Genomic DNA, 24,731 nt, shown 5'->3' on the forward strand with positions numbered 1-24,731 from the left:
AGCAGTGATGCTAACCCAGCAGCTAATTACACCTGGTACAAGGAGGACGAGGACTCACCAAAAGCATCAGGACAAATCTTCACCATCACTGATATCACAGCTGAACATGGTGGAAATTATCAGTGTGAGGCCCAGAACACACAAGGACGTAGTAAGGCCACCTTACATCTGACTGTTGGAGCAGGTGATTTTAGCTCTCTGTCTTTTACAGCCTACACCCCCCCCCACCCCCTCCTTTTCATTGCACCAGAACCTTAAACCATCAATACTCAGGATTTCCAGATGTGTCACAGCTGTATATCAAGCCCATCATATTGCACATGAACAATACTGACTGACCAACAGCATCACCTGGCAAACTGAGTCATCAGTCTAACCACACTGCTCATGTCTCCTGTCTGTTGTCTAGGGAAGTCAGTGATAATCATGAATATCATCAGGCTGACTCTGGTGGTCATGCTGGTACAAGTGCTTGTCTGGACTCTGTGGACGAGGTAAAACAATACAAATCCATCAGTTCACCCTCTGCTCTTTTACTGTCTTCTTCAAATGTCTTCAGACACTAGTTTCAGTGTTATGAAGTTCATTTTGTCAAATGTTGTGTTTCTTGTTGTTTTCGATCCAGGATGAAGAAAACTCTGAGCTTGAAGTCAGAAGCGAATGAAGCTGTGGAGATGATAGAGGTGAGAGACAGTGAGGCCAAAAGAATGACTCCATATCACTGTTTTCATCTCACTATGTTAGAGAAAGAGATAAAACATTTCTTGGATCAGCTACTTTGTCTGAATCTGCCCCAAAATGTAAAAGGTTCTTTCCATTGACCGTATATTAAAATGGACGTAGACTCTGGGTCTAGAAAGTGAAGTGAATGATCCACTTAGAGTCACATAGACCATAAAGCACCGCAGGCATTGGGGCATGGATACTGTGTGATTGACAGCTAGTACTGGGTGCAGGTCGCAGGTTTAGGTGGGCGGGCAGTGTCCTTGGGCCCTGAGTCAGGCTCCACCCCCTCTCCTCCAAATATGGTTACTTCTGGTTTCAAAAAACCAAGATGGCGCTGGACAACATGTCAAAAATGGAGGATTCAAAATGGCAGCTCACAAACCAATGGGTGACGTCACGGTGCGTTGACACTTCTTTCTTGGCCCATGTCCCATCCTTCCACCAAGTTTTGTGGAAATCAGTTTAGCAGTTTTTGTGTAATCCTGCTGATGAACAAACAAACGAATGGACAGGGGGCGCAACAACGTTCAAACTATTTTGAATGAACTGTGATTATGTGCAGGTTTCATGAATAAAGTCCAGTGAGGCTTAATATTTTCTCATCTCTCCCCCATCAGTCACACAACTGTCCTGAGTATGAGAACGTCGCTGCTGCAGCACAGACAGAAGACACAGAGGAGCAGGAAGACCTGGTGTGAAGCCTCAGGTCAGAGCCACTGTGACAAACATAACCAAGATGGACGACTTCAGAGTACATCCGTACAAGCGAGTTTTACAGAAACCATAGTGTGTAGTTATTAAATACAGGAAATCTGTCCAAGCAACAAAATATCTGAGTGCAAGCGCAGAGTTTGAGCACAAGCAGAGCAAATCTAAGCACCAGCAGGAGCTGTGTGAGTGCAAGCGCAGGGTTTTGAGTAAAAACAACACGAAATCTGAACGTGCAAGTCCAGCTCTCAAACTAAAAGACCACGCTTTTTAATAAAGAGGAAACCACCCACACATTTCCTTTCTACTCATGGTTTCCTGTTTTCTCTTCTCCTCAGGTGCACTGTGATTGGTTGATGAAAGTATGTGAGAGGAAACAGGAAGTATCCATCCCCGGTTGCAGCAGTAGTTTGTACAGCATGACCTTTAGAGCAAGAGTATTGTTGTGTGTTGTTTCTTTTCTTTTTCTTTTCTGATGGGTCCAGTCGTCCAGTTTTCGCAGCTTTATTTCTGTGAGCTTTAGTTCTGATGTTGGTTTAGGTTGAAGGAAGATTCTCAGGTCCTACGACCCTTTGTGGGTTGGTGTGTTGGGTTTTCCTTCTTTTGTCCATTTTGCCGGCCTGTTGTTGAAGTTGTTGTCTTTTCTGCAATAAATAGATTTCTTTTTTGCTGTTACCCTCTGAACTATGTTGGACGTCTTGGTGATGAGCCTTTGAGGCTGTGGTAACACCACGTGACTCATCTTGTGTCTTATACATGATATTAATGTGGTTATTACATGGATAATGAATTATTATGTATCGTGATTTTATGATTCTTTCTTAAATAAATGTTTTTGGTCTTTTGTTTTCACTCCTTATCTATTTGATTGTTTGTTTTTCAGCAGAATTACACCAGAAAACTAAAAACTGATTTTTCCTCAAACTCATCAAATTTGGGCAGGAATCCTGATAAAGGGGCGGAGCCAGGAGCCTGTTTGTATCACTTTCTTTATAATTGTGAGACTGATGAAAACAGTCAGGATTATTTAGAGGACTGGTTTCTATGAGTGATTGAACTCTGGTGCAGCTTGATTGAATTGAGGGAGACTGTTGGGCCTTGGTGGAGGTATGAGCTCGACTCAGTGACAGACTTGCTTGGTGGGTTTGTATGTGTGATGGATAAATGTCGATAGTTGAACTCATTTCCTCTGAGGACTGGAGGGACCACGTCTCATGTGGATGTGAGCTGCTACTTACGTGATGAACGCCTTGAATGTGACCGTTAACACAAAGTGAACTGCTGACACCAGATGAGCTGTGTTGCCTCTGGTGTCTGTTCAAAGTTTGCATCAGGCCCATTGATTTCACTTTAGTGTTTTGTGGTATTTCTCACATCACGTGTTAAACACATGAAGAAGAAGGAGTTAGGTGTGTTTTAATCCACCATGTTCACACGGCGGCCATTTTCCTCTGTCTCTCTCAGGGTGTGAAGCTCGAATGTTGTTACGAACAGAATAATGTTGTTCTGCTGTGATCCAGGTTTATAAGTTATACAAAAAAGATTATATATTATTACTTATTCTTCATTAGGATTATTGACTCATTATTTTAATATTAGTTTTGGTCATTTTAGTAACATAATTAGTTTGTTTCCTGCACCTTTAGGAGACTGATGTTAATTATACTTTTTCTTTACAACATTATTCATATTTATAGTCTTGTTTATTTCATTTGTTGTTCACTCACAACTTCCTGTTTTCTAACTTTGTGATGTACAGTTTTGCAACAAAGCAGATTTTCTTTCAGGATCATTAAAAGTTTTTTTTTATTCTGTTCATATATATTTTTATTTTTACCTTAAATGTGAAGCTCATTTGTTCCTATTTGCTATTGTTTTGAAACTTTTCATAATAAAGCTAGTCAGACGTGACTTCCAACACGTACATATTTATTGTCTTCTTCCTGTGAGTTGAACTGCTTGCGGGTCCCGTTGCAGAGACGAGTTGGATGAATGCTTGTGTGACCCTTGGTTACACTAGAAAGAGTGTAAATGTGGAGCAGGATCAGAGATACTAGGTAAACAGGAGCCCTGGACTTGAATATCAGTAACGAGAATTAACACCGGGATTACTTTGAATGAACTTGTATTAGAACACATAACCTGCAGTTCAAGTTTGTTTGACAGTTACAATACAGCATAAATTTACCCAAAATAATGAACAAAAATAAATAAAATTTTAAAAAGTGTGCACATAAAAGTCCCTTCAACGTCCGTGAGTCCAGTCTTAAATGTCAAACTGGTGGATTGATCGTTGGGGCCCAATCCGTCTTTGTACAGTGTCTGTCCTACCACACCGTGGAGTGAAGAGGGACATGGAAGTCTGAATCTCTCAAAGTTGATCCAACTGGAAAAAAGTCAGTAAATAAATTTACTTCATATCTACTTATTAATTTAATTAAAAAAATGCATTTACAAAATTTTGTCAGATTGTTCCAACTTAAAAACGGCAGGTGAAGTTAACTCTCAAAGTAAAACCAGCTCGTCTGATTTAACTGAATAGTTGTGTTTACTCTGGCTACAACCATATAACTGCGTTTCTAAACAAAACGATCTCTCTCCACGTTCTGCTTGTGCTTTAATGTAGTATCAGACTAATCAGAACAATCAGTTCCAGAGTTGAGGTGGAGTTCATGTGAATTTCACAGTCGGGAACTAATTCTTCTGATTATTCCGACTCCACGTTAACGCACAACCAGAGCACAGTGGGAGGCTCCGCCCATCTAACCCAACAGTCGATGGTTCCTGTGTCGCTCTACTGCTCACGTGCACCTGTGCATGAGCTCATGAAGTCCAGTCTACACAAGTGAACAGTTTTACACGTGTATCAGACAAAACAAGTTTGACTCACATGAGTTGAATCCTCGTGAGAAATGAGTAAAGAACACTAAAGTAATGTAAGTTTGCATAATTATGACCTTTTACAATGTATTGTTATGACCCAGTCTTCATATGGACTGGAGGTGTAAATAAACAGGAACTGACTTCTAACATGAGGTTAAAAGAAAGAATAATTCAACATGTTTTTTAAGTCCAGTCTCAAGAAAGTAAAGAAAGTGTTAGATTCACTGTCAGGCTGCAGAACTACTCTCACTGTTATTTGCATGAAATATATTTTAATAAGTTCAGGCATCATTTCCAAAATAAAAGAACATTTCTTCATTTTAACAAGGGGATTTACTGGTGTTTGTCCGTTCGTGCATGTTAATGATGTAAAGAGGAAGGAAGCCAAGGTCTTAACTGATCTATGATTTCTATCTGTCATCGTGACTGGCTGACAAACATCGTTTCTCAAGGGTGGAATCTAGCTGCTGATGTGGCTGCACCACAGAGACGTGTGAAGCAACGATGGGTTTGAGAGAAGCAGCGAGTTGCTTTGTCATCTTCCTTCTTTCTGTGTCAGGTACATCTACATTTACAGGAAAGCACTTTGTGTTATATCGTGTTTGTATGAAAACTGTTTGAATAATTGTTCCAGTCTTTCTCATGGTTCCAGCTTCTTAATGTTTGGGGTTTTCCTGCATTTCTCTTAAATTACTTTGAGTAATTGTGAAGTTTGGATCATTGATTGGACAAAACAGTTATTGTGAAGATGTCACTTTAGTCTCTGCTCTGCGTAGAGGTGATGTTATTCTGAGTTTCTAGATATTGTTATGCCTCAGTGCCGGTGACACCCAGTGACCTCAGGCATCTTGTTTTCAGGTCGTCTCGTTGTCTGATTCTTGTGAACGCAATATCTCAAGATCCCTTTGAGGGAGTTTCTTCAAATTTGGAACAAATGTTCATCACTTGATGAACTAATCACATTTCAAAGCTCAAACGTCACAGTGACCTCATATGATTCTGGAAAAAGGAACACAGACTGAAAATGCTCTGGTTGGTGGAGGCATCCTAAAGCAGGGTGGTAATTCTAGTTTGTGCTGTGGTTACAGTGGTGCAGGGTGCGAATGGCTGGGGAGTGAGGTGCACTCCTACTCAGATCTGTGCTGTAAAAGGATCGAAGGTGCAAATACACTGCTCCTACTGGCACCCATCCAGAATAGATGACCTTGATGTTGCAGTGGAGCAAACGTACTGGTTTACTAAAGGGCAGGACAGTGAACCTGTGGATCTGAGAGCAGCCTCTGAGTACACAGGGCGTGTGCAGTATCACTGTGGAAACAAGGCCTGCACTCTGACCATCACAGACCTGAGAGAGAGCGACTCGGATGTGTACCAGTTCAGGTTCATAACAAATCAACCGACTGGGAGATTTACTGGTTCACCTGGAGTCTCCTTGTCTGTCACAGGTAACATTTCAGTTGGAAACAGTGAATCTATGGTTTGTTTATGTGGACAGCTCTGTCTAAAATGATGTGTGTGTTTCTTTACTTTCACAGGTGTCCAGGTGATCAGCACAAAATTATCAGATTGCAGGAGGGAGGACTGTTCATGGTCACGTGTGGAGTGTCAAACCAGTTGTCCTCGAACTCCCAGTCCGTCCTACATCTGGTACAAGAACGGACAAAAGACACTGGGAGAAAAATATTATGACGCCTACTTTTATTCAACAGACAGCATTTCCTGTGCTGTGAGAGGCCACGAGGATTTCCCCTCTGCTCCAGTGTGTGAGTTTACATCTTCCAATGACCAATGATGTTCTGCTCTTTTAACCTTCTTAGCTAATACACTGACTAGAGTCTGAAATGGATTTGAGGGCTGATGCAGAGTAAAAGAAAGTCTGACACATCAGCTGACATATCATATATTAAAAGAACATTGTCATTGATTCCTAAGATGTTTGTTATCAAACCTTTATGATAAATATTCTGCAGTTGAACAATGAATTTGAATGAGTCCAAACTAGAGTGGCAGTAGTAGTAGAGCACATTCCTCCACCAAGGCCCAACAGTCCATTCAATTCAATCAAGCTGCTCCATATTTCACACACTCCTCGATATCACTCCTCTAAATATGTCGGATCTTTTCCATCAAGATCCATGAATTTGATTCTGGGAAAACGTGGACATTTTGAAAAACATGATCTTGCAATGCTAAAGAAAATAAAACTAAAATCCTGGATCTGCACCAAAATCTTTCCAGTAATTGTTGCGTAATTGTGCAACCACACCAACCAGCCAACGGACTGGGGTGAAAACATAACCTCTGGGCGGAGGTGATGAAAGCAAATCACAAATACAACCACATATGTAGAGCTGGAATTCAAAACGTCATCGTCTTTACTGTAAAGCTAAATGTAGCATCTTTTCTGCATTGTTTATTTCCTGACATGGGAAACAGCGATCTGTGAATTACTGTTAAATACAGCAGTAAAGATTATAGTTGTCATGGTGATAGTCAAAAGGTTTTTGTTTTTCAGGTGTCCGTGGAAATTCATGCGACAGAGTGAATTACATCAACAGGAACATCTGTGCCTTTAAAGGCTCATCAGTGGACATCTCTTGCAGTTACAGCAGTCACTATGATCCTATCACTAAGTCCTGGTTCGTTGCTGAGCAGCTGTATCGCCCTCGAGCTGTGGACTTACTCAAAGACCCAGAGTTCACACATCGTGTTCAGGTCCTTGAACCAGAGCGAGGGCGCTCCACTCTGAGAATAATGAACCTGAGACTGAGCGATTCAGCCCAGTATCGCTTCAAATCACAGTGGTCTGAATGGGAGAGAAGTTTCCCTGGCACAACTCTGACTGTCACAGGTACTGAGGAACACTAAGTCACTGTGTTGTTCAGTGGTTCTCAACCTGGGGTCCCACAGCTGCTTCTATGTGTGTTTCCTGTTGACAGATCCAGATGTTCAGGTGATCTGGTCTCCGATTGGTCCAACACTGACTTGTTACAGCAGCTGTCTTCTCTCTGGTCGTCCCTCCTTTGTCTGGTACAAGAATGGAAGAGAAATTCACGGGGAAACGTCTCCAACTTTCAGGGGATTCCTTCAACCTGAAAACAGCTATTCCTGTGCTTATGAGCATCACCACTCGTCCCCTGTGTGTGAGTTGACTCCAAAATGTCCCGTGTGGAAACTTGAAAGGTTGAGCCTGGTGATTTTCTATAATTTAATAATTGTAAAAGAAAATCCCTTGAAAAGACCAAATCAAACTTTGTTATTTATGCCCTTTTCATATCCAACAGAATATAGACAAAGAGCAATAAAGCAAAAAAAACGATTCTCTCCACCCATCCACACACAGAGAAAGACAAGATAACAGGAAGTGACAAAAAGCTTTAATCACAGTGGCTCATCTTCCATTTTCACTTCCACTTTTCCCTTCAGATTTTGCATGTATGTGAACAGGACACATGCAAATCCCACTCAGTGATTCCCAAGACAGAGGTGACATGTTCAGTTTTGTGAAGTCTGTATTTAATACAAACAATAATTACTTGGTAAAACTACTAAACACTAAAGGGGGCCTTCCTGTGTCCAAAAGTAAATCAAACACTCTTCTAAAGATGCTGAGAACCAGGGACGGCTGCAAACTATTAAAAGACCATATTCTATAAAGCCACATTTTCATGTGAAGATCTGTTTATATCCTGCAGATGCTCCGAAGGTTCCTTTAGTGCAGCTGAGTCAACCTGGAGACATTCTGAAGGGCAGCTCGGTGTCTCTGACCTGCAGCAGTGATGCTAACCCACCCCCTGCATACGCCTGGTACAAAAAGAACCAGACTTTGCTCAACAGAGCAGCTCAGCTGGTTTTCAGCTCCATCCCGTTGTCTGACTCTGGAGAATATTACTGCACAGCTGAGAATGCGCTGGGGAAGACAGCGTCTAAACGTGTCTTAATAAATGTGAAATGTGAGTAAATATTTTGAAATATTCAAAAGCCGAGAGGTTTTGCAGATCTTCAAATTTCCAGATGCTGCAACACTCTTCAAATCCATTAAAATCCATGTAAATCCAGATGCTCCACAGTCCTCCTCTGTGTCAGTGAGTCCCTCTGGTGAGATCATGGAGGGCAGCTCGGTGACTCTGACCTGCAGCAGTGATGCTAACCCAGCAGCTAATTACACCTGGTACAAGGAGAACCGAACTCTGCTTCAAGGACCAGAGGGCGTTTATCGTCTCTCCTCCATCAGCTCTGGGGACAGCGGGGTCTACTCCTGCAAGTCTGAGAATCAGTACGGACGGATCAACTCCACGTCTCTACACTTAGACGTCCAGTGTGAGTAGAAAACATCCACATGTCCATGAAACCCAGCACTGTCTCGCAATCTTACAGAAGGTTCCTGGGTCCGCCCCTTTATCTGGATTCACACCAAACTTTCCTGAGTTCTTCCCTGACCCGTACCTCATCCTACCTTCAAGTTTCATGCTAATCGACTCAGTAGTTTTTCTGTAATCTTGCTTAAAATCAACAACCAACAAACAAACGGACTCGGGTGAAAACATCTGTTGTTGCATAGCTACACTATATGACGTCATTTTCTAAACTCATAGTGACGACATTCCCACCATATGATCATAGATTATTTTTCAGTGTATATAAGCTTCAGGTCGTCTCTATAGTCCTATTAGAGGCAGGAATACAGCAGATAGGCAGTTTTAAGGATGCATGATGTAAATCTCTAACTTCTTTGTGACATTACTCATAAGTCATCTATCCATTATATGATGGGGAATAATGTTCTGATCAGTATATGATTTAGTCTCTCTGCTATTTGTGGAAATATCTTGGAAAATGCGTCTTTTGGGTCAAATCTTTGCTCATCTTGACCTCTGACCTTTGACTGATCAGCTGAAAAGTTAATATTCACTATAATATTCAGTAAGTTTGGTTCATGTGTCGAGTTATTTTGTACATTCACACACACGGGCTGAAAACAAAACCCTCAGTACCTGCTTCTGTCTGTGCTGGCGCCCCGGGTTAATAATGATCATCTATATTTAAGAAGCACTTATCAAAATAATATAAACTATCCTTCAGATGCTCCAAAGGTTCCCACTGTGTCAGTGAGTCCCTCTGGTGAGATCATGGAGGGCAGCTCAGTGACTCTGACCTGCAGCAGTGATGCTAACCCAGCAGCTAATTACACCTGGTCCAAGGAGGACGAGGACTCACCAAAAGCATCAGGACAAATCTTCACCATCACTGATATCACAGCTGAACATGGTGGAAAGTATCAGTGTGAGGCCCAGAACACACAAGGACGTAGTAAGGCCACCTTACATCTGACTGTTGGAGCAGGTGAGTCATGTGAAGTCCTAACACCTTTAAAGGTTCTGGAGCTGTGTATTGACTTTAGCCATTCTTTGTCCTTTACATTTTAAATGTGCAGATATGGGTCGTTTGACTTCTGCCCCATAAATATTCACAGTCAGACCATCAGCAGCACAAAGAGGAATCCACCCAGCATCAGTTAAAACATCCATAAAGCTTTCACCATCCTCAGTAAACTTGAAAGATATTTCCTTCACTGTGCACATTCATGTAACGAGCAAACAACTCTCAGCAGACAGACAGTGGTGAAAACAAAACCCTGCTCCTGTGCACACGTCACACATACACCTCCCAGCAGGGGGAGCAGTGGCTCATTAACAGTTTAAGAAACACGCCCACAAACAGGCCACTCAGAACAGGGCTCTTCACACGTTTTATTAGAAAAGAAACTGTCTTTATATTCAGTCAGAACATCGAGACAGGTTTCGCAAACATGACAAAAAGTTGTTTTTGTAAATGTTTCGTCCTGCACCTTTAAGTATTGTGATTTCTTGAAATGATAAAGTAAAAGTTATTTCATCATAGTTTCACCTGGATCATGGAGATCAGCACTCATTGGATCAGCCGCTGCAGTTTTCCTCGCTGTGACTCTCCTCTCCGTGTTCCTACTGATCAGGTGAGCAAATCTGTTCCACTAAAGCTTTGTACGATGAATTCATGAAAATCTGTCCTGTTAAATTACATCAACTCAATTATTATGTATATTGTTTGTTATTTGGTTCAATTGATCAGAAAAAAGAGAAACTCTCAGCAATCTGCTGATCCTGGGGACAGACTTGACCACAGTGAGCAGGTAAGACACAGTTCAGCGTCCAATCCTTTCAAACGCCACTATTTCTCACGTCAAACCCTTTTCTCTGTCATGTGAAGATTAAAAACTAGTTATTAAAATCACAGTCAAAATTGCCATTGTAAAAACAATCATCTGGTGTTTGAATTTCCTTCTGGTAATCTATCCATTTAAGCAAATTGCTGAGTGTTATAATTTTCTGTGCTGTGCGGTTTGTTCAACACTTTTTGCTGAACTATGACACTTGATGCTGCTCTAAGTTTGTTGATTTGTAACATGTGCTGCTTTAAATCTTGTGGAAGTTTGTGAAAGATTGTATTGATTGGTTCAGATATCTTTAGTGTGGAGCACTGTAATGTGGAGCAGATCACCATTGGGTGTGGCTGTGTAACACCTTGATTTTGCATTGTTCTGTCTGAGACTAAGTGTGTGTGAGACTGCTGTTGTGTCGTTGGGACAAATAAAGTCAGTGTTGGCTGCGTGTGGATGCAGCTCTATAATTAAAGGTTGATCCACAGAGCAGTCGTGTTCTTTCATATCTGTATTTAGTGAGTATGTTGCCCTTTGACATGAATTTGAGGTAATTGTGTTACGAGTTTGGAGAGATAGCATTGTGTGGCATTGAGTGTCGGTGAGTAGGGCGTGGTGCATCAGCGAGACGGAGAGTTGTGTACTCGTTGCTGGTCGGAACAAGACTGAGAGAAAGAAGGGAGTTAGGGGGTGTGGCCTATCCCCCTTCCTTCTCGCTCCTTCTATAGTTACTGTGAGCCTGACTTTTCTTTTTTTAAGTGCCTCTGTGTCTGTAGACCTGCAGTTGTATTAAAGTGTTACACAATTAAATGATACACACTATACACCCAAAATATAGTGCTAAAAGAGTTTTTATCAATGATTTGCTGACAGATAGTTTTGGGGTCCAGGGATTATATTGTGTGTAGCTCGACCTCTAATTAAATGATGTTACACAACTTGTTTCGACCAAACTTGGCTGCAGTACGCGAACATCCAGCTCCCAGATGTAGTCTTATCTGGACACAACCGATGTGAAAGCACAAACACAAGTGGCTCACATACACACTAAGTGAGAAGTTTGTAGTGTTAGTGTTTGGAATTCAAACTGAAGACCTTCCCTCCTTTTGGTTTTTAGTAGAACCACATGTTTCCTGTCCTTGAAACACGTCTGGTGTAGAAGGAGGCACTTTAAATAAATCAATAGCTGCGATAGTTGGACTCTAACGTTGTCCATACTGCCACATGTCCAAGATTCAAAAGCAAATTTGTGTTTGCAGCGTCTACCCAATGAGTGTGAGGAAAACTGTGACCTTCACTATGCCAGTGTCCACTTCATGAAGAGGCAGACGGATCCCGTCTACTCCAACGTCGGATCAGCTGAACCCAGCAAACACAAGGAGGCGGAGGAGGTTGCGTACGCTTCTGTCAACTTTAACAGATCTGCCCCGAGGTGAGCAGCTCTTCATTCAGGACCATTATCCTCACTAACACCACAAAACATCATAAACAGAGATATATCCTATAGAAGTCATTTGTTTTTACACTTTCATTTTTTCTTATTTTGTTTAAAAATGAGTATTTGTTAAAGGAGACATATTCTGCTCATATTCAGTTTGATCATTTTAATTAATGTTGTGACTTTAAAATGTTTAATGTTCAGAAAACATCACTTTCCTCAGACTGTCTATTGCTGCAGCTCCTCTTTTCAGCCTCTGTCTCAAACACTTGGTTTTAGCTCCTGTCTCTTTAAGGCCCCCCCCCCCCCCCTCCTGATAATGCCCAGTCTGCTCTGATTGGTCACCCGGCCCACTCTGTTGTGATTGGTTAACCACTTCCTGTGCGTGTAGGAAATCCTCCACTCTCACTTTACGAGGGACACATTCAATCTCAAAACATTTCTTATAGTTTAACTATCGTTTCCGTGGTGAACGACATGTTTGTTTGAACCCGTGTGCAGCGGGCTCTCGTTTGGTGGGTGTGTCAGAGGTGTTCCCCAATCAGCAGCGACTGTTTTAAAAAGGCAGTGACACAATGGATTCTAAAGTTCTCTACAGATGCTGGTGTTAGAAGCTGCTGTTCCAGACGACGGAAGCAGAGACTGTGACATTCAGCCTGTATTGAAGCATTCAACACGTATTTTAACCCACATCATCTACCTCCGAGATGTTTTCCTCGAGAACGTCAAGAATGATCTCCTGCGCTAACATTGTTGCAACACTTCGTAACACAATGTGTTCAACGCACCACTGTTGACGTTTAAATACTGCTTATGCTACGTTTGCTACAGCCCTGGCTTCTGCCGATGATGCAGAGTTACGGGCGGGACTACTGGTGAGGTGTTTCAGGAGCTTCATGTTTTCTGTGGGGCAGAGGAGCTCGTTTTACCAGGAGAGGAGCTCAGACTTTGGGCTTTTTAACTTTGCAGAAGTTTGAAACTCAATATGTCTCCTTTAATGCTACGTCTCCATGACCTCCTGATCATTTATTTGTTTTATCTCCTTTCAGAACCAGAGGTCAGGACACTGGAGAGGATCCAGCTGCATTGTACAGCACAGTCAAAAAACCTCCTGCTGTTTAGACCAACGTCTGGAAATCACCTTGGTCCCGATGGAAATATCTCAACAGCTGCGGGATGGATTTGAATAGAAGTTCATACAACTGTTCATGGTCCCCACAGGATGAATCCTACTTTGGTGACAGTCAGACTCCAGCATCATTGTTGAAGTGAATGTTCAGTTTTAAGTGACTTGTCTTGACAGCTAATGGATAAATTGCCCCAAGGATGAATCCAAACAACTTCGGTGACTCGACTTTTATCTGAAATATATCAGCAACTTGTAGAAGTTGTTAAAAACGCCACATTTAGCCTGAATGAAAAATATCAAACATTTTATAACTTGCAGCTTCAAACATGAAAATACCTGAGTCAGAGACTTGGACTGAGCTCAAGAGCCGAGATTAGACAAACATCATGGACACAAAAGTGAAAGTTTAATCAGCTCGATTTCTCAAATGTAGATATGTTTTCATGAAGTTTTTCTTAGATATAACATTTTCAGTGTCTTTAATCTATTCAAGAGTGACGCAGATACTAAATGCATTGAGGAATATATTCCCTGTGCAGATCTTTGTAACCCAGACGTCAAAACTTTTAAACAAATTGTATTTATTTTTAAGATTCCTCCACATCCTCTCAGCTACTTATATCCTTGTTTTAATTAATAAAAACACATTTAGTAAAATTATCAGTGCATCTATGGAGACATGGAGCAATATCCTCGGTCCCTTATCCTCACAGGGGAAACCACTTGACTCCAAAGGCAGGTAAAATGGTGTGTGTGTGTGTGTGTGTGTGTGTGTGTGTGTGTGTGTGTGTGTGTGTGTGTGTGTGTGTGTGTGTGTGTGTGTGTGTGTGTGTGTGTGTGTGTGTGTGTGTGTGTTTATTTGCGACTGTACCTGGACAATCAAAACCAGTAATGCTGCAGTACTTTGTTTCGACTTTTTTTAAGAAACTAAAATGTTCCTTCAGACCGTTGCTTGCCTTAGTTTCCACGACCTTCTAAAGACCTGGTGAAATTTATGAAGTTCGAAGGCCGCCAATTTATTTTATTTTTTTAGCCCAAACTGGACAAAAAAGAACAGACACTGATGACTTAGTTAAAAAAGGATATTCTCACATCTCCAGTAATAAGTAATAATATATATATACATCAACAGTTTTGAAAACACACAGCACACAACAGTTTAATCTCCCTCGTTCCGGCTGCATAAAAACTGTAATGTTGCTTTTATCCTCATTCGCTGCACAGATACTAAACTGAAATTGACCAGGTTAATTTAGAATTGCATCAAAACTCTGTTCATGCACTGACAGTGTTTTACAGTTCCATCTCGTGACTGTGATTTCAAATGTATTGTCTGCAGTTGTACCTTTGCAGTGAAAGATGTAGTGAGAACAGATTCTGTCACTAAAACCTTAGAGGGATTTCCAAGATGCTGCCACTAGAGGTCAGTGTGACCGTATCCACAAACAGCTTTGATCAGTGGCACTGAACAAACTCCAACATTGGTGTAAATCAAAGGACGACTTCGATGAAAACAAACCAAAAAACTGTTTTATTATACAACACTTATTTCAATGTTATTTGCAGCTAAATGCACATTATGTAATATTCTGCCGCAGAGGGGTCACGCAATCAAAACAATGACTGGAGCAGCTATTTGGAGCAGAGTCTATTTAAACATGTAGAGCTTTTAAACTATTTAAAATGCAAATATTCTGCATAACATAAAATATATAAGAAAATAAAAGAAATGACAAAATGAAAAAATATTGATGATAATAAAGTCGATTTTTTGAATATTTTGCAAACATAAACCTGATCAAACGTATAAGAAGTAAAGGACAAAACAAAAAAACTGAAAAATGACTAAATAAAATGAGTGATCGAGTTCAGTATAGAGTATTTAATATGAGCTGTTTTTTTAAACATTGGTCTCATGCAGAGTTTACCAAGTGAAATAAATTAAGCATAAATTGTATAAAATATATAAGCAATTAATGTTTTAAATGAATAAAAGAAAAAAACAAGGAAAATAGAATGATATATATATCAAAAGAAGAAGAAAGATTTTTCAAAGATAGCAATAATATAACTATATTTATAGAGCACATTTCAAAAACTGAGTTGGAAAGTGGTTTAGAGGGGCAGCAAAATGAAACAGAAAAGTCCAATTAATTTAAATGAATTCTTGAAAATAAAAGAAGATGGGAAAAAAAACAAGGAACAAGACAAATCATTTGTCAGTGGATGGGACATGGACCCAAAAACTAAAAAATGATACAAATCAAAAAAAAATTCTCAAAGGTGGTGCCTGTCACTCTTGGTAGTTCTTCTCACACTGGTGCATCTTCAAGTGTTCATTTTTTTTAAATCATTCATATTCAGTCACAGTCATTGTGCCCCCTACTGGTCACTGGAAGTAACCCTTGTGTTAATGATGCTTCGGTTTACAAGGAATGTTCATGTCGTGTTCTACTCTTGATATACAGCAGCATAGTGCGTGCAGGGTGTGTTCTCCGGTGCCACATAGTGGACACAGGAAGCATGTACACAGCTGCACACTCCACGCCGGAATTAGCATCTTTCTCAATCGTGCAGTGTCGGACGGTTGAGAAAAGTAAACCGCTGTGTCCACTGGCTGGATCGAGGGGGGGGGGGGGGCAGGCCTGTTCAACACTGCTTACAGCTTTAGTTGAGGATGATTCAGGTTTGGTGGGAACAGCCACTAAAGGCGTTTCTAACACTCTGTTAAATGAGGAAATTCAGTTTGTACAAAACACAAGTTACTTCTTTGTTTTAGGTTTAATCTAACACCTTCTGGCTCAGCAAGCAAGTAACTGGAAAGAGGAAGGAAGTGGGATGTGTTAACATTTTAAATTTATCTTTCTCTGACAGAATCTGTCTTTATTCTCAGCCTCTTCTGTGTTGTAGGTAGACGTGTCTGTGATGTGACTGAGTTTCATCTTGTGCACATTATTTATCTGTGGACGTTTTTATTGTTTGAAGTCACAGACGAGAGCAGCAGCTACTATGAGTGTAACTGCAGCAGCGAGTGGATTTGTTGTCCTTCTTCTCACTGTGACAGGTACTGTACGTCTACATTCATGTTTCACTCTATTTTACACTCGGACTTCTGATTCACCTGAAGTGAGTTTGAGAAAGAAAGTAAAAAATATAAATGAACCATTCATTCATTTTCAGATCACCACCTGTAAAGTGACGCAGAAAGAAAATATATGAATGAATTATCATCAGTATTAATTTGTATCTTTTTTTAGAAGTTTCTATCGTCTAGATATTACAGAGTCTGAAACATTATTATTATTATTATTATTATTATTATCATCATGACTGAGTTCCTCTCCTCTCGATGCAGGAATTGTCATCAGTGTGTGGAGTCATCAGTTGAAATGCTATGGAATGCTGCTCATGGAAATGTGTTTCTTTTCTACAGAAAGTAAAAAGTAAACTAAGTGTTCTCTGGTGTCGTTATGAATCTGATTCTCTGTGTTACAGTGGTACAGTGTGAGAATGGCTGGGATGTGAGTTACACTTCTACTGAGATCTGTGCCGTCAGAGGATCAACAGTGGACATTACCTGTACCTACACATACCCATCCACATTTAATAACCATGATACTACAGTTCAGGAAACTTTCTGGTTCATTCAAGAGAGTAATGGGATTCACGTTGATCTAAGGACTGATCCGGAGTATTCAGGTCGTGTGGAGTATCTCTGTGAAAACAACAAGTGCACTCTGAGAATCTCTAACCTGAGAGAGAGCGACTCAGCTGTGTACAAGTTCAGGTTCACAACAAACCAACCTACTGGGAGTTTAACTGGTTCAGCTGGAGTCACTCTGTCTGTCACAGGTAACATTTACATCTGAACATTCATTCATTTATTTCCTACATCTTGTTTGGTTCACTTGAGTGTGTCTGTGCACTTTTATATGCATGTGTGTGTTGTCAGTTTGGACTAAAATGAATTCCTTCTTCTCACGCACAGATTTGCATGTGCAGGTGAGCAGATCAGTGAAGTCTGACACTTATTACCGGGCAGAGCTCAGGTGTCAGAGCAGTTGTCGTCTTCCTGATCATCTGGACTACGTCTGGTACAGGAATCAACAGAAGGAGAAGAAGGAAGGACCATCTTATTCAGATAATTTTTATTCTAAAGACACAGTTTCCTGTGCTGTTAAAGGACACGAGGATTTCCGCTCTCCGTCAATGTGTGAGTTAAATCTACAGTATTTCACTAACAGCACCATCTGCTGGAGTATTTGAGATAATGCATTGTACCATAACTTCATGTGTCTTTAAATACTTTTTTCTGCATGGGCACATTGAACTCTTGGGATACTACTGTCAGTACTGACAAACTAGTGTAGTGCTAGTACTAGTATTCTGCTTGTGTAAATAAAGATGGAAGACATGACTGCTCCCCAGAAGAGAAGCCAAAGCATTGTGATCGCCCTATGGTGGCTGGCTGCAGTATAGAACATACATCCTGTCTCCTCCATGTTAGTGGATGGAACATGGACCAATCTAAAAAGTCAAATACATTTTTCTCAAAGATGGTTTGTGTCATTTTAGGTCGTTCTTATCTCACTCTATTGTTCATGTTTCTCATAAGTTTGGTTTTAATTAGTTATTTGATGATATAAAAATTAGATTAAACTTCATGATTGACAGCTGAAGCTGACTCAGGATTGGTCGAGCTCATGTATGGGCGGGACCTTGATACTCTGGCTCCATCTCCAGATCACTACTGTGCAGACTGTGGTTCCAAATGTGAAAGATGGCAGCGTTGGTATCCAGGATATTTTGGCTTCATTTCTGGAGAGTGGGAGGAAGTGGAGACGTGTCGTCCATCTTTGGTCGACTCTGCATAAAAGACACAGATCATTTCCTCCATATTGGCCAGTTTGCTCCATTATAAGAGCAACTTCTACAAGGTCCCTCATGTTCCTCACCTCCAACAGTGTGTTTCTCCCTCACACTGAAGTCTAAAGGGCACTTCCCTGTGTTTTTTGTGAACTGAAAGTTTCCTCATCTTGGCATCGTCATCATCTTAACATGAAAACCTGCCGACTGGTGATTCACCAGAGAAAATACATGGAGTTAGTTTTATAAATGTACAAGTTTATCTTCTGATTCTCTGATGTGCTCTGTGTTACAGTGGTAAGGAGTCAGAATGGCTGGAGTGTGAGTTACACTTCTACTGAGATCTGTGCCTTCAGAGGATCAACAGTGGACATTACCTGTACCTACACATACCCATCCACATTTAATAACCATGTTACTACAGTTCAGAAAACTTTCTGGTTCATTCAAGAGAGTAATGGGATTCACGTTGATCTAAAGACTGATCCGGAGTATTCAGGTCATATGGAGTATCTCTGTGAAAACAACAAGTGCACTCTGAGAATCTCTAACCTGAGAGAGAGTGACTCAGCTGTGTACAAGTTCAGGTTCACAACAAACCAACCTACTGGGAGTTTTACTGGTTCAGCTGGAGTCACTCTGTCTGTCACAGGTAACATTTACATTAGTCAGTTTGAAATGTTAGTGTGTATGTTGAAATAAAATAACATGTTTGTTCACAGACCCTCAGCTCCAGGTACATGTGAGGAGATCAACAGCCAATCCGTATTCTACCTGGACAGAGCTGACCTGTCACAGCAGGTGTCAGCTCCCTGATCATCTTTCCTACGTTTGGTACAATAACAAGAAAGTTGTTGGACGAAAAAAATACTTTCACCTCCAACACTTTAATGCTGAAGACAGCTATCACTGTGCTATAGAAGGACATGAGCGTTTCCCTTCTCCTACATTGTGTGAGTTTACGCCTCCTCATGAAGCTACAATAATGTGGAAATAATTTAAAGTTAAACTTTAAACAAATAATACAGACAATGTTTTGATTGTATTCTCATCCTGTGTGTTAATATAAACTATCCTTCAGATGCTCCAAAGCCTCCCTCTGTGTCAGTGAGTCCCTCTGGTGAGATCATGGAGGGCAGCTCAGTGACTCTGACCTGCAGCAGTGATGCTAACCCAGCAGCTAATTACACCTGGTACAAGAGAAGTGGAGATAAACAAGTTCAACCTCTCAGTGAAGAGACACAATTTGTCCTCAGCTCCATCCGGTCGTCAGACTCTGGAGAGTATTACTGCACAGCTGAGAATGAGCTGGGAAGGAGTTCAGCAAACATCTCTATTACTGTGACATGTGAGTGAAACACAGGTTATGAAGTGAAGAGATATTGAATCTGTCCCATTCTTTGTCCTCTACATTTTAAATGTGTGCAGATATGGGTCGTTTGACTTCTGCATCATAAATATTCAGTCAGACCATCAGCAGCACAAAGAGGAATCCACCCAGCGTCTGTTAAAACATCCATAAAGCTTTCACCATCCTCAGTAGACTTGAAAGATATTTCCTTCACTGTGCACATTCATGTAACGAGCAAACAGCTCTCAGCAGACAGACAGTGGTGAAAACAAAACCCTGCTCCTGTGCACATGTCACACATACACCTCCCAGCAGGGGGAGTAGTGGCACATTAACATTTTAAGAGACACGCCCACAAACAGGCCACTCTGAACAGGGCTCTTCACACGTTTTATTAGGTAGAAACTCTGTCTAATTGTGGAAAAGGGTCATAATATGTCACGTTTAAGTCCACGTTACAAACTGGACTATGGTTTGGAAATCTGTGGACATTCAGGGGAGTCTGGAAACAGTAGTGCAACAGGAAATCATTGAAAAAAACCTCTCACTTAACATTAATTAGAATTTACCTGTGTCAGTTTAACAACCTTGCTGTTGTAACTCAGTGACTCCACTCACCTGAGCACCTTTGACTTTAACACATCATATCATATATGTCCCCAAATGTTAAACACAATGTCTGTCATCTGTTATCATCATTCTGTTTTCACACATACAGATGCTCCAAAGCCTCCCTCTGTGTCAGCGAGTCCCTCTGCTGAGATCATGGAGGGCAGCTCGGTGACTCTGACCTGCAGCAGTGATGCTAACCCAGCAGCTAATTACACCTGGTACAAGAGAAGTGGAGATAAAAAAGTTCCACCTCTCAGTGAAGAGACACAATTTGTCCTCAGCTCCATCCGGTCGTCAGACTCTGGAGAGTATTACTGCACAGCTGAGAATGAGCTGGGAAGGAGTTCAGCAAACATCTCTATTACTGTGACATGTGAGTGAAACACAGGTTATGAAGTGAAGATATATTGAATCTGTCACATTCTTTGTCCTTTACATTTTAAATGTGTGCAGATATGGGTCGTTTGACGTCTGCATCATAAATATTCACAGTCAGACCATCAGCAGCACAAAGAGGAATCCACCCAGCATCAGTTAAAACATCCATAAAGCTTTCACCATCCTCAGTAAACTTGAAAGATATTTCCTTCACTGTGCACATTCACGTGACGAGCAAACAGCTCTCAGCAGACAGACAGTGGTGAAAACAAAACCCTGCTCCTGTGCACACGTCACACATACACCTCCCAGCAGGGGGAGCAGTGGCTCATTCTCAGTTTAAGAGACACGCCCACAAACAGGCTCCTCAGAGAACAAAGAACTCTTCAAAACGCTTTATTAGAAAATAAACTGTCTTTATATTCAGTCAGAACATCGAGACAGTTTTCGCAAACATGACAAAAAGTTGTTTTTGTAAATGTTTCGTCCTGCACCTTTAAGTATTGTGATTTCGTGAAATGATAAAGTAAAAGTTATTTCATCATAGTTTCACCTGGATCATTGAGATCAGCACTCATTGGATCAGCCGCTGCAGTTTTCCTCGCTGTGACTCTCCTCTCCGTGTTCCTACTGATCAGGTGAGCAAATCTGTTCCACTAAAGCTTTGTACGATGAATTCCTGAAAATCTGTCCTGTTAAATTAAATCAACTCGATTATTATGTATATTGTTTGTTATTTGGTTCAATTGATCAGAAAAAAGAGAAACTCTCAGCAATCTGCTGATCCTGGGGACAGACTTGACCACAGTGAGCAGGTGAGACACACAGTTCAGCGTCCAATCCTTTCAAACGCCACTATTTCTCATGTCAAACCCTTTTCTCTGTCATGTGAAGATTAAAAACTAGTTATTAAAATCACAGTCAAAACTGCCATTGTAAAAATAATCATCTGGTGTTTGAACTTCCTTCTGGTAATCTATCTATGTGCTGCTTTAAATCTTGTCAAAGTTTGTGAAAGATTGTGTTGATTGGTTCAGATATCTTTAGTGTGGAGCACTGTAATGTGGAGCAGATCACCATTGGGTGTGGCAGTGTAACACGTTGATTTTGCGTTGTTCTGTCTGAGACTAAGTGTGTGTGAGACTGCTGTTCGTAGTCTGTGTCGTTGGGACAAATAAAGTCAGTGTTGGCTGCGTGTGGATGCAGCTCTATAATTAAAGGTTGATCGACAGAGCAGCCGTGTTCTTTCATATCTGTATTTAGTGAGTATGTTGCCCTTTGACGTGAATTTGAGGTAATTGTGTTACGAGTTTGGAGAGATAGCACTGTGTGACATTGAGTGTCGGTGAGTAGGGCGTGGTGCATCGGAGAGACGGAGAGTTGTGTACTCGTTGCTGGTCGGAACAAGACTGAGAGAAAGAAGGGAGTTAAGGGGGTGTGGCCTATCCCCCTTCCTTCACGCTCCTTCTAGTTTCTGTGAGCCTGACTTTTCTTTTTTTAAGTGCCTCTGTGTCTGTAGACCTGCAGTTGTATTAAAGTGTTACACAATTAAATGATACACACTATACACCCAAAATATTGTGCTAAAAGAGTTTTTATCAATGATTTGCTGACAGATAGTTTTGGGGTCTAGGGATTATATTGTGTGTAGCTCGACCTCTAATTAAATGATGTTACACAACTTGTTTCGACCAAACTTGGCTGCAGTACGCGAACATCCAGCTCCCAGATGTAGTCTTATCTGGACACAACCGATGTGAAAGTGCACACAAGTGGCTCACATACACACTAAGTGAGAAGTTTGTAGTGTTAGTGTTTGGAATTCAACCTGAAGACCTTCCCTCCTTTTGGTTTTTAGTAGAACCACATGTTTCCTGTCCTTGAAACACGTCTGGTGTAGAAGGAGGCGCTTTAAATAAATCAATAGCTGCGATAGTTGGACTCTAACGTTGTCCATACTGCCACATGTCCAAGATTCAAAAGCAAATTTGTGTTTGCAGCGTCTACCCAATCAGTCTGAGGAAAACTGTGACCTTCACTATGCCAGTGTCCACTTCATGAAGAGACAGACGGATCCTGTCTCCTCCAACGTCGGATCAGCTGAACCCAGCAAACACAAGGAGGCGGAGGAGGTTGTGTACGCTTCTGTCAACTTTAACAGATCTGCCCCGAGGTGAGCAGCTCTTCATTCAGGACCATTATCCTCACTAACACCACAAAACATCATAAACAGAGATATATCCTATAGAAGTCATTTGTTTTTACACTTTCATTTTTTCTTATTTTGTTTAAAAATGTGTATTTGTTAAAGGAGACATATTCTGCTCATATTCAGTTTGATCATTTTAATTAGTGTTGTGACTTTAGTGTCTCTCCTTTCAGGACCAGAGGTCAGGACACTGGAGAGGATCCAGCTGCATTGTACAGCACAGTCAAAAAACCTCCTGCTGTTTAGACCAACGTCTGGAAATCACCTTAGTCCCGATGGAAATATCTCAACAGCTGCAGGATGGATTTGAATAGAAGTTCATACAACTGTTCATGGTCCCCACAGGATGAATCCTACTTTGGTGACAGACTCCAGCATCATTGTTGAAGTGAATGTTCAGTTTTAAGTGACTTGTCTTGACAGCTAATGGATAAATTGCCCCGAGGATGAATCCAAACGACTTCGGTGACTCGACTTTTATCTGAAATATATCAGCAACTTGTAGAAGTTGTTAAAAACGCCACATTTAGCCTGAATGAAAAATATCAAACATTTTAGAACTTGCAGCTTCAAACATGAAAATATCTGCGGTGTGAGTCAGACGGGCGACAAACTGTAAACTTTTATTGAACTTTTTTTTATTTATAAAATAATCAAAATAAGCATTATTAGTTAGTTGTAGTGTGACACTGCTGTCACTAGATGGAAGTAAAGAGTTTTACTGATAGAAAACCACAGAGAGGATTCTGTTGCTTTCACTTCTTTCTGTTTCTACACTATTGTTTCCAGCGTTTCCATCATCAGCCGATCAGGAGTTGTACTCATTTCCTCTGAGGACTGGAGGGACCACGTCTCATGTGGATGTGAGCTGCTACTTACGTGATGAACACCTTTATCACGTTATCACGATCATTAAAGGTCTTTTTTTATTCTGTTCATATATTTTTTATTTTACCTAAAATGTGAAGCTCATTTGTTCTAATTTGCTTTTGATTTGAAACTCTTACTATATTTTAATCTCACTTACAGTATTAATGGCAGTTTATTTTCCGGTTCAATTTTAAATCTTTCTTTAATTTGTCTTTTTCATGTCAATCTTTATTGCATCTTAATGAGACACTGAACAGATGAGATTAAAAACATCCCAGTTTTTCTCAAGTCTCCTTAAATTTGTCTTTCTTGTGTCAGTGAGATGTTGTGATGTGGATGATACAGGTTTGGTATGAACAGCAACTAAAGTTGTTTCTCACACTCGTACAAACCACAGTTTAATCTAACACCTTCTGTCTCAGCATGCACGTAAGTGTAAAGAGGAAGGAAGAGAGGATTCTGTCGCTTTCACTTCTTTCTGTTTCTACACTATTGTTTCCAGCGTTTCCATCATCAGCCGATCAGGAGTTGTACTCATTTCCTCTGAGGACTGGAGGGACCACGTCTCATGTGGATGTGAGCTGCTACTTACGTGATGAACGCCTTGAATGTGACCGTTAACACAAAGTGAACTGCTGACACCAGATGAGCTGTGTTGCCTCTGGTGTCTGTTCAAAGTTTGCATCAGGCCCATTGATTTCACTTTAGTGTTTTGTTTTGCTCCAAATTCAGATTGATATTAGAATTAAACTCCCTATTCCCACAGACTTATTTCACTTCATAATGACAGTTACCTTTTGTAAGTGTTTTTAATGTTAAGAATTTTGTGTCATCTGTTTGAAAAGGTGTTATGGATAAAGTTTGATTTCTAGTGTTGTGTATTACTCAGGTCACATATACATAACATTTCCCTCCTTCTTTATTTGTTTGTACAGTAAAATAAAGATTGTGAGCATATAATAAAAATTTGCCTTTTGAAAAAGTATTCTGCAAATGATAATTTTGAAATGCTCAGTTATTATTTTGAGAAAGTTTCTCATTATTATAAAGGATTATTTCATCACAGTAGCGGAAATGCGCTTCAATAAAAATGTGCAGAAAGACTAAATGAATAAATAAATATTGCATAAGCAAAACTCACTTTTCACAAATTTCGACGATTGGTTTTATTATTCAAAAAGTTAAACCGAAGTAGATTCCAAACTTCCAGTATAAGTACGTCATAGTATTCGTGGCAGTAGTCTAACTAGTAGTCCAACAATATCAGTCTCATGAAGAACTTATAGCTCATAACTTAAGCTTTTTATCCCTCGTCAAAGATAGCAGAAGAAGCTCATTCTTGTTGGAGGGGGCAGCGATCTCTCA

The 24,731-nt window shown here is 40.6% G+C and overlaps 2 protein-coding genes and 1 long non-coding RNA gene across 6 annotated transcripts in view; all 3 read left to right on the top strand.

The window, feature by feature from the left end:
* Positions 1 to 24,731, top strand: part of LOC117754516 (hemicentin-2-like) — a 541,775-nt gene that overhangs the window by 122,270 nt on the left and 394,774 nt on the right. The window lies entirely within an intron of this gene.
* On the top strand, positions 7 to 1,763 carry LOC117758838. Its single transcript, XR_004613368.1, has 4 exons — positions 7 to 184; positions 410 to 494; positions 626 to 683; positions 1,344 to 1,763. It is a non-coding gene; the product is annotated as an uncharacterized LOC117758838 (long non-coding RNA).
* LOC117754859 (B-cell receptor CD22-like) lies at positions 4,645 to 23,097 on the top strand. 4 transcript variants are annotated; one of them, XM_034574393.1, is made up of 12 exons: positions 4,645 to 4,876; positions 5,406 to 5,762; positions 5,853 to 5,870; positions 5,901 to 6,080; positions 8,013 to 8,270; positions 8,377 to 8,637; positions 19,028 to 19,294; positions 20,016 to 20,282; positions 20,835 to 20,925; positions 21,042 to 21,102; positions 22,288 to 22,460; positions 22,670 to 23,097. In XM_034574393.1, the coding sequence occupies exons 1-12, from the start codon at positions 4,822 to 4,824 to the stop codon at positions 22,740 to 22,742; spliced, it is 2,061 nt and encodes a 686-aa protein (XP_034430284.1). In that variant the 5' UTR covers positions 4,645 to 4,821; the 3' UTR covers positions 22,743 to 23,097. The 4 variants fall into 4 exon arrangements, with proteins under 4 accessions (XP_034430284.1, XP_034430204.1, XP_034430124.1 ...); XM_034574313.1 differs by having other exon boundaries at positions 5,406 to 5,756; positions 5,847 to 6,080; XM_034574233.1 differs by having other exon boundaries at positions 4,647 to 4,876; positions 5,853 to 6,080.

The sequence above is a fragment of the Hippoglossus hippoglossus genome, chromosome 1, assembly GCF_009819705.1.
Source record: "Hippoglossus hippoglossus isolate fHipHip1 chromosome 1, fHipHip1.pri, whole genome shotgun sequence".
In the NCBI taxonomy this organism is placed as follows: Eukaryota; Metazoa; Chordata; class Actinopteri; order Pleuronectiformes; family Pleuronectidae; genus Hippoglossus; species Hippoglossus hippoglossus.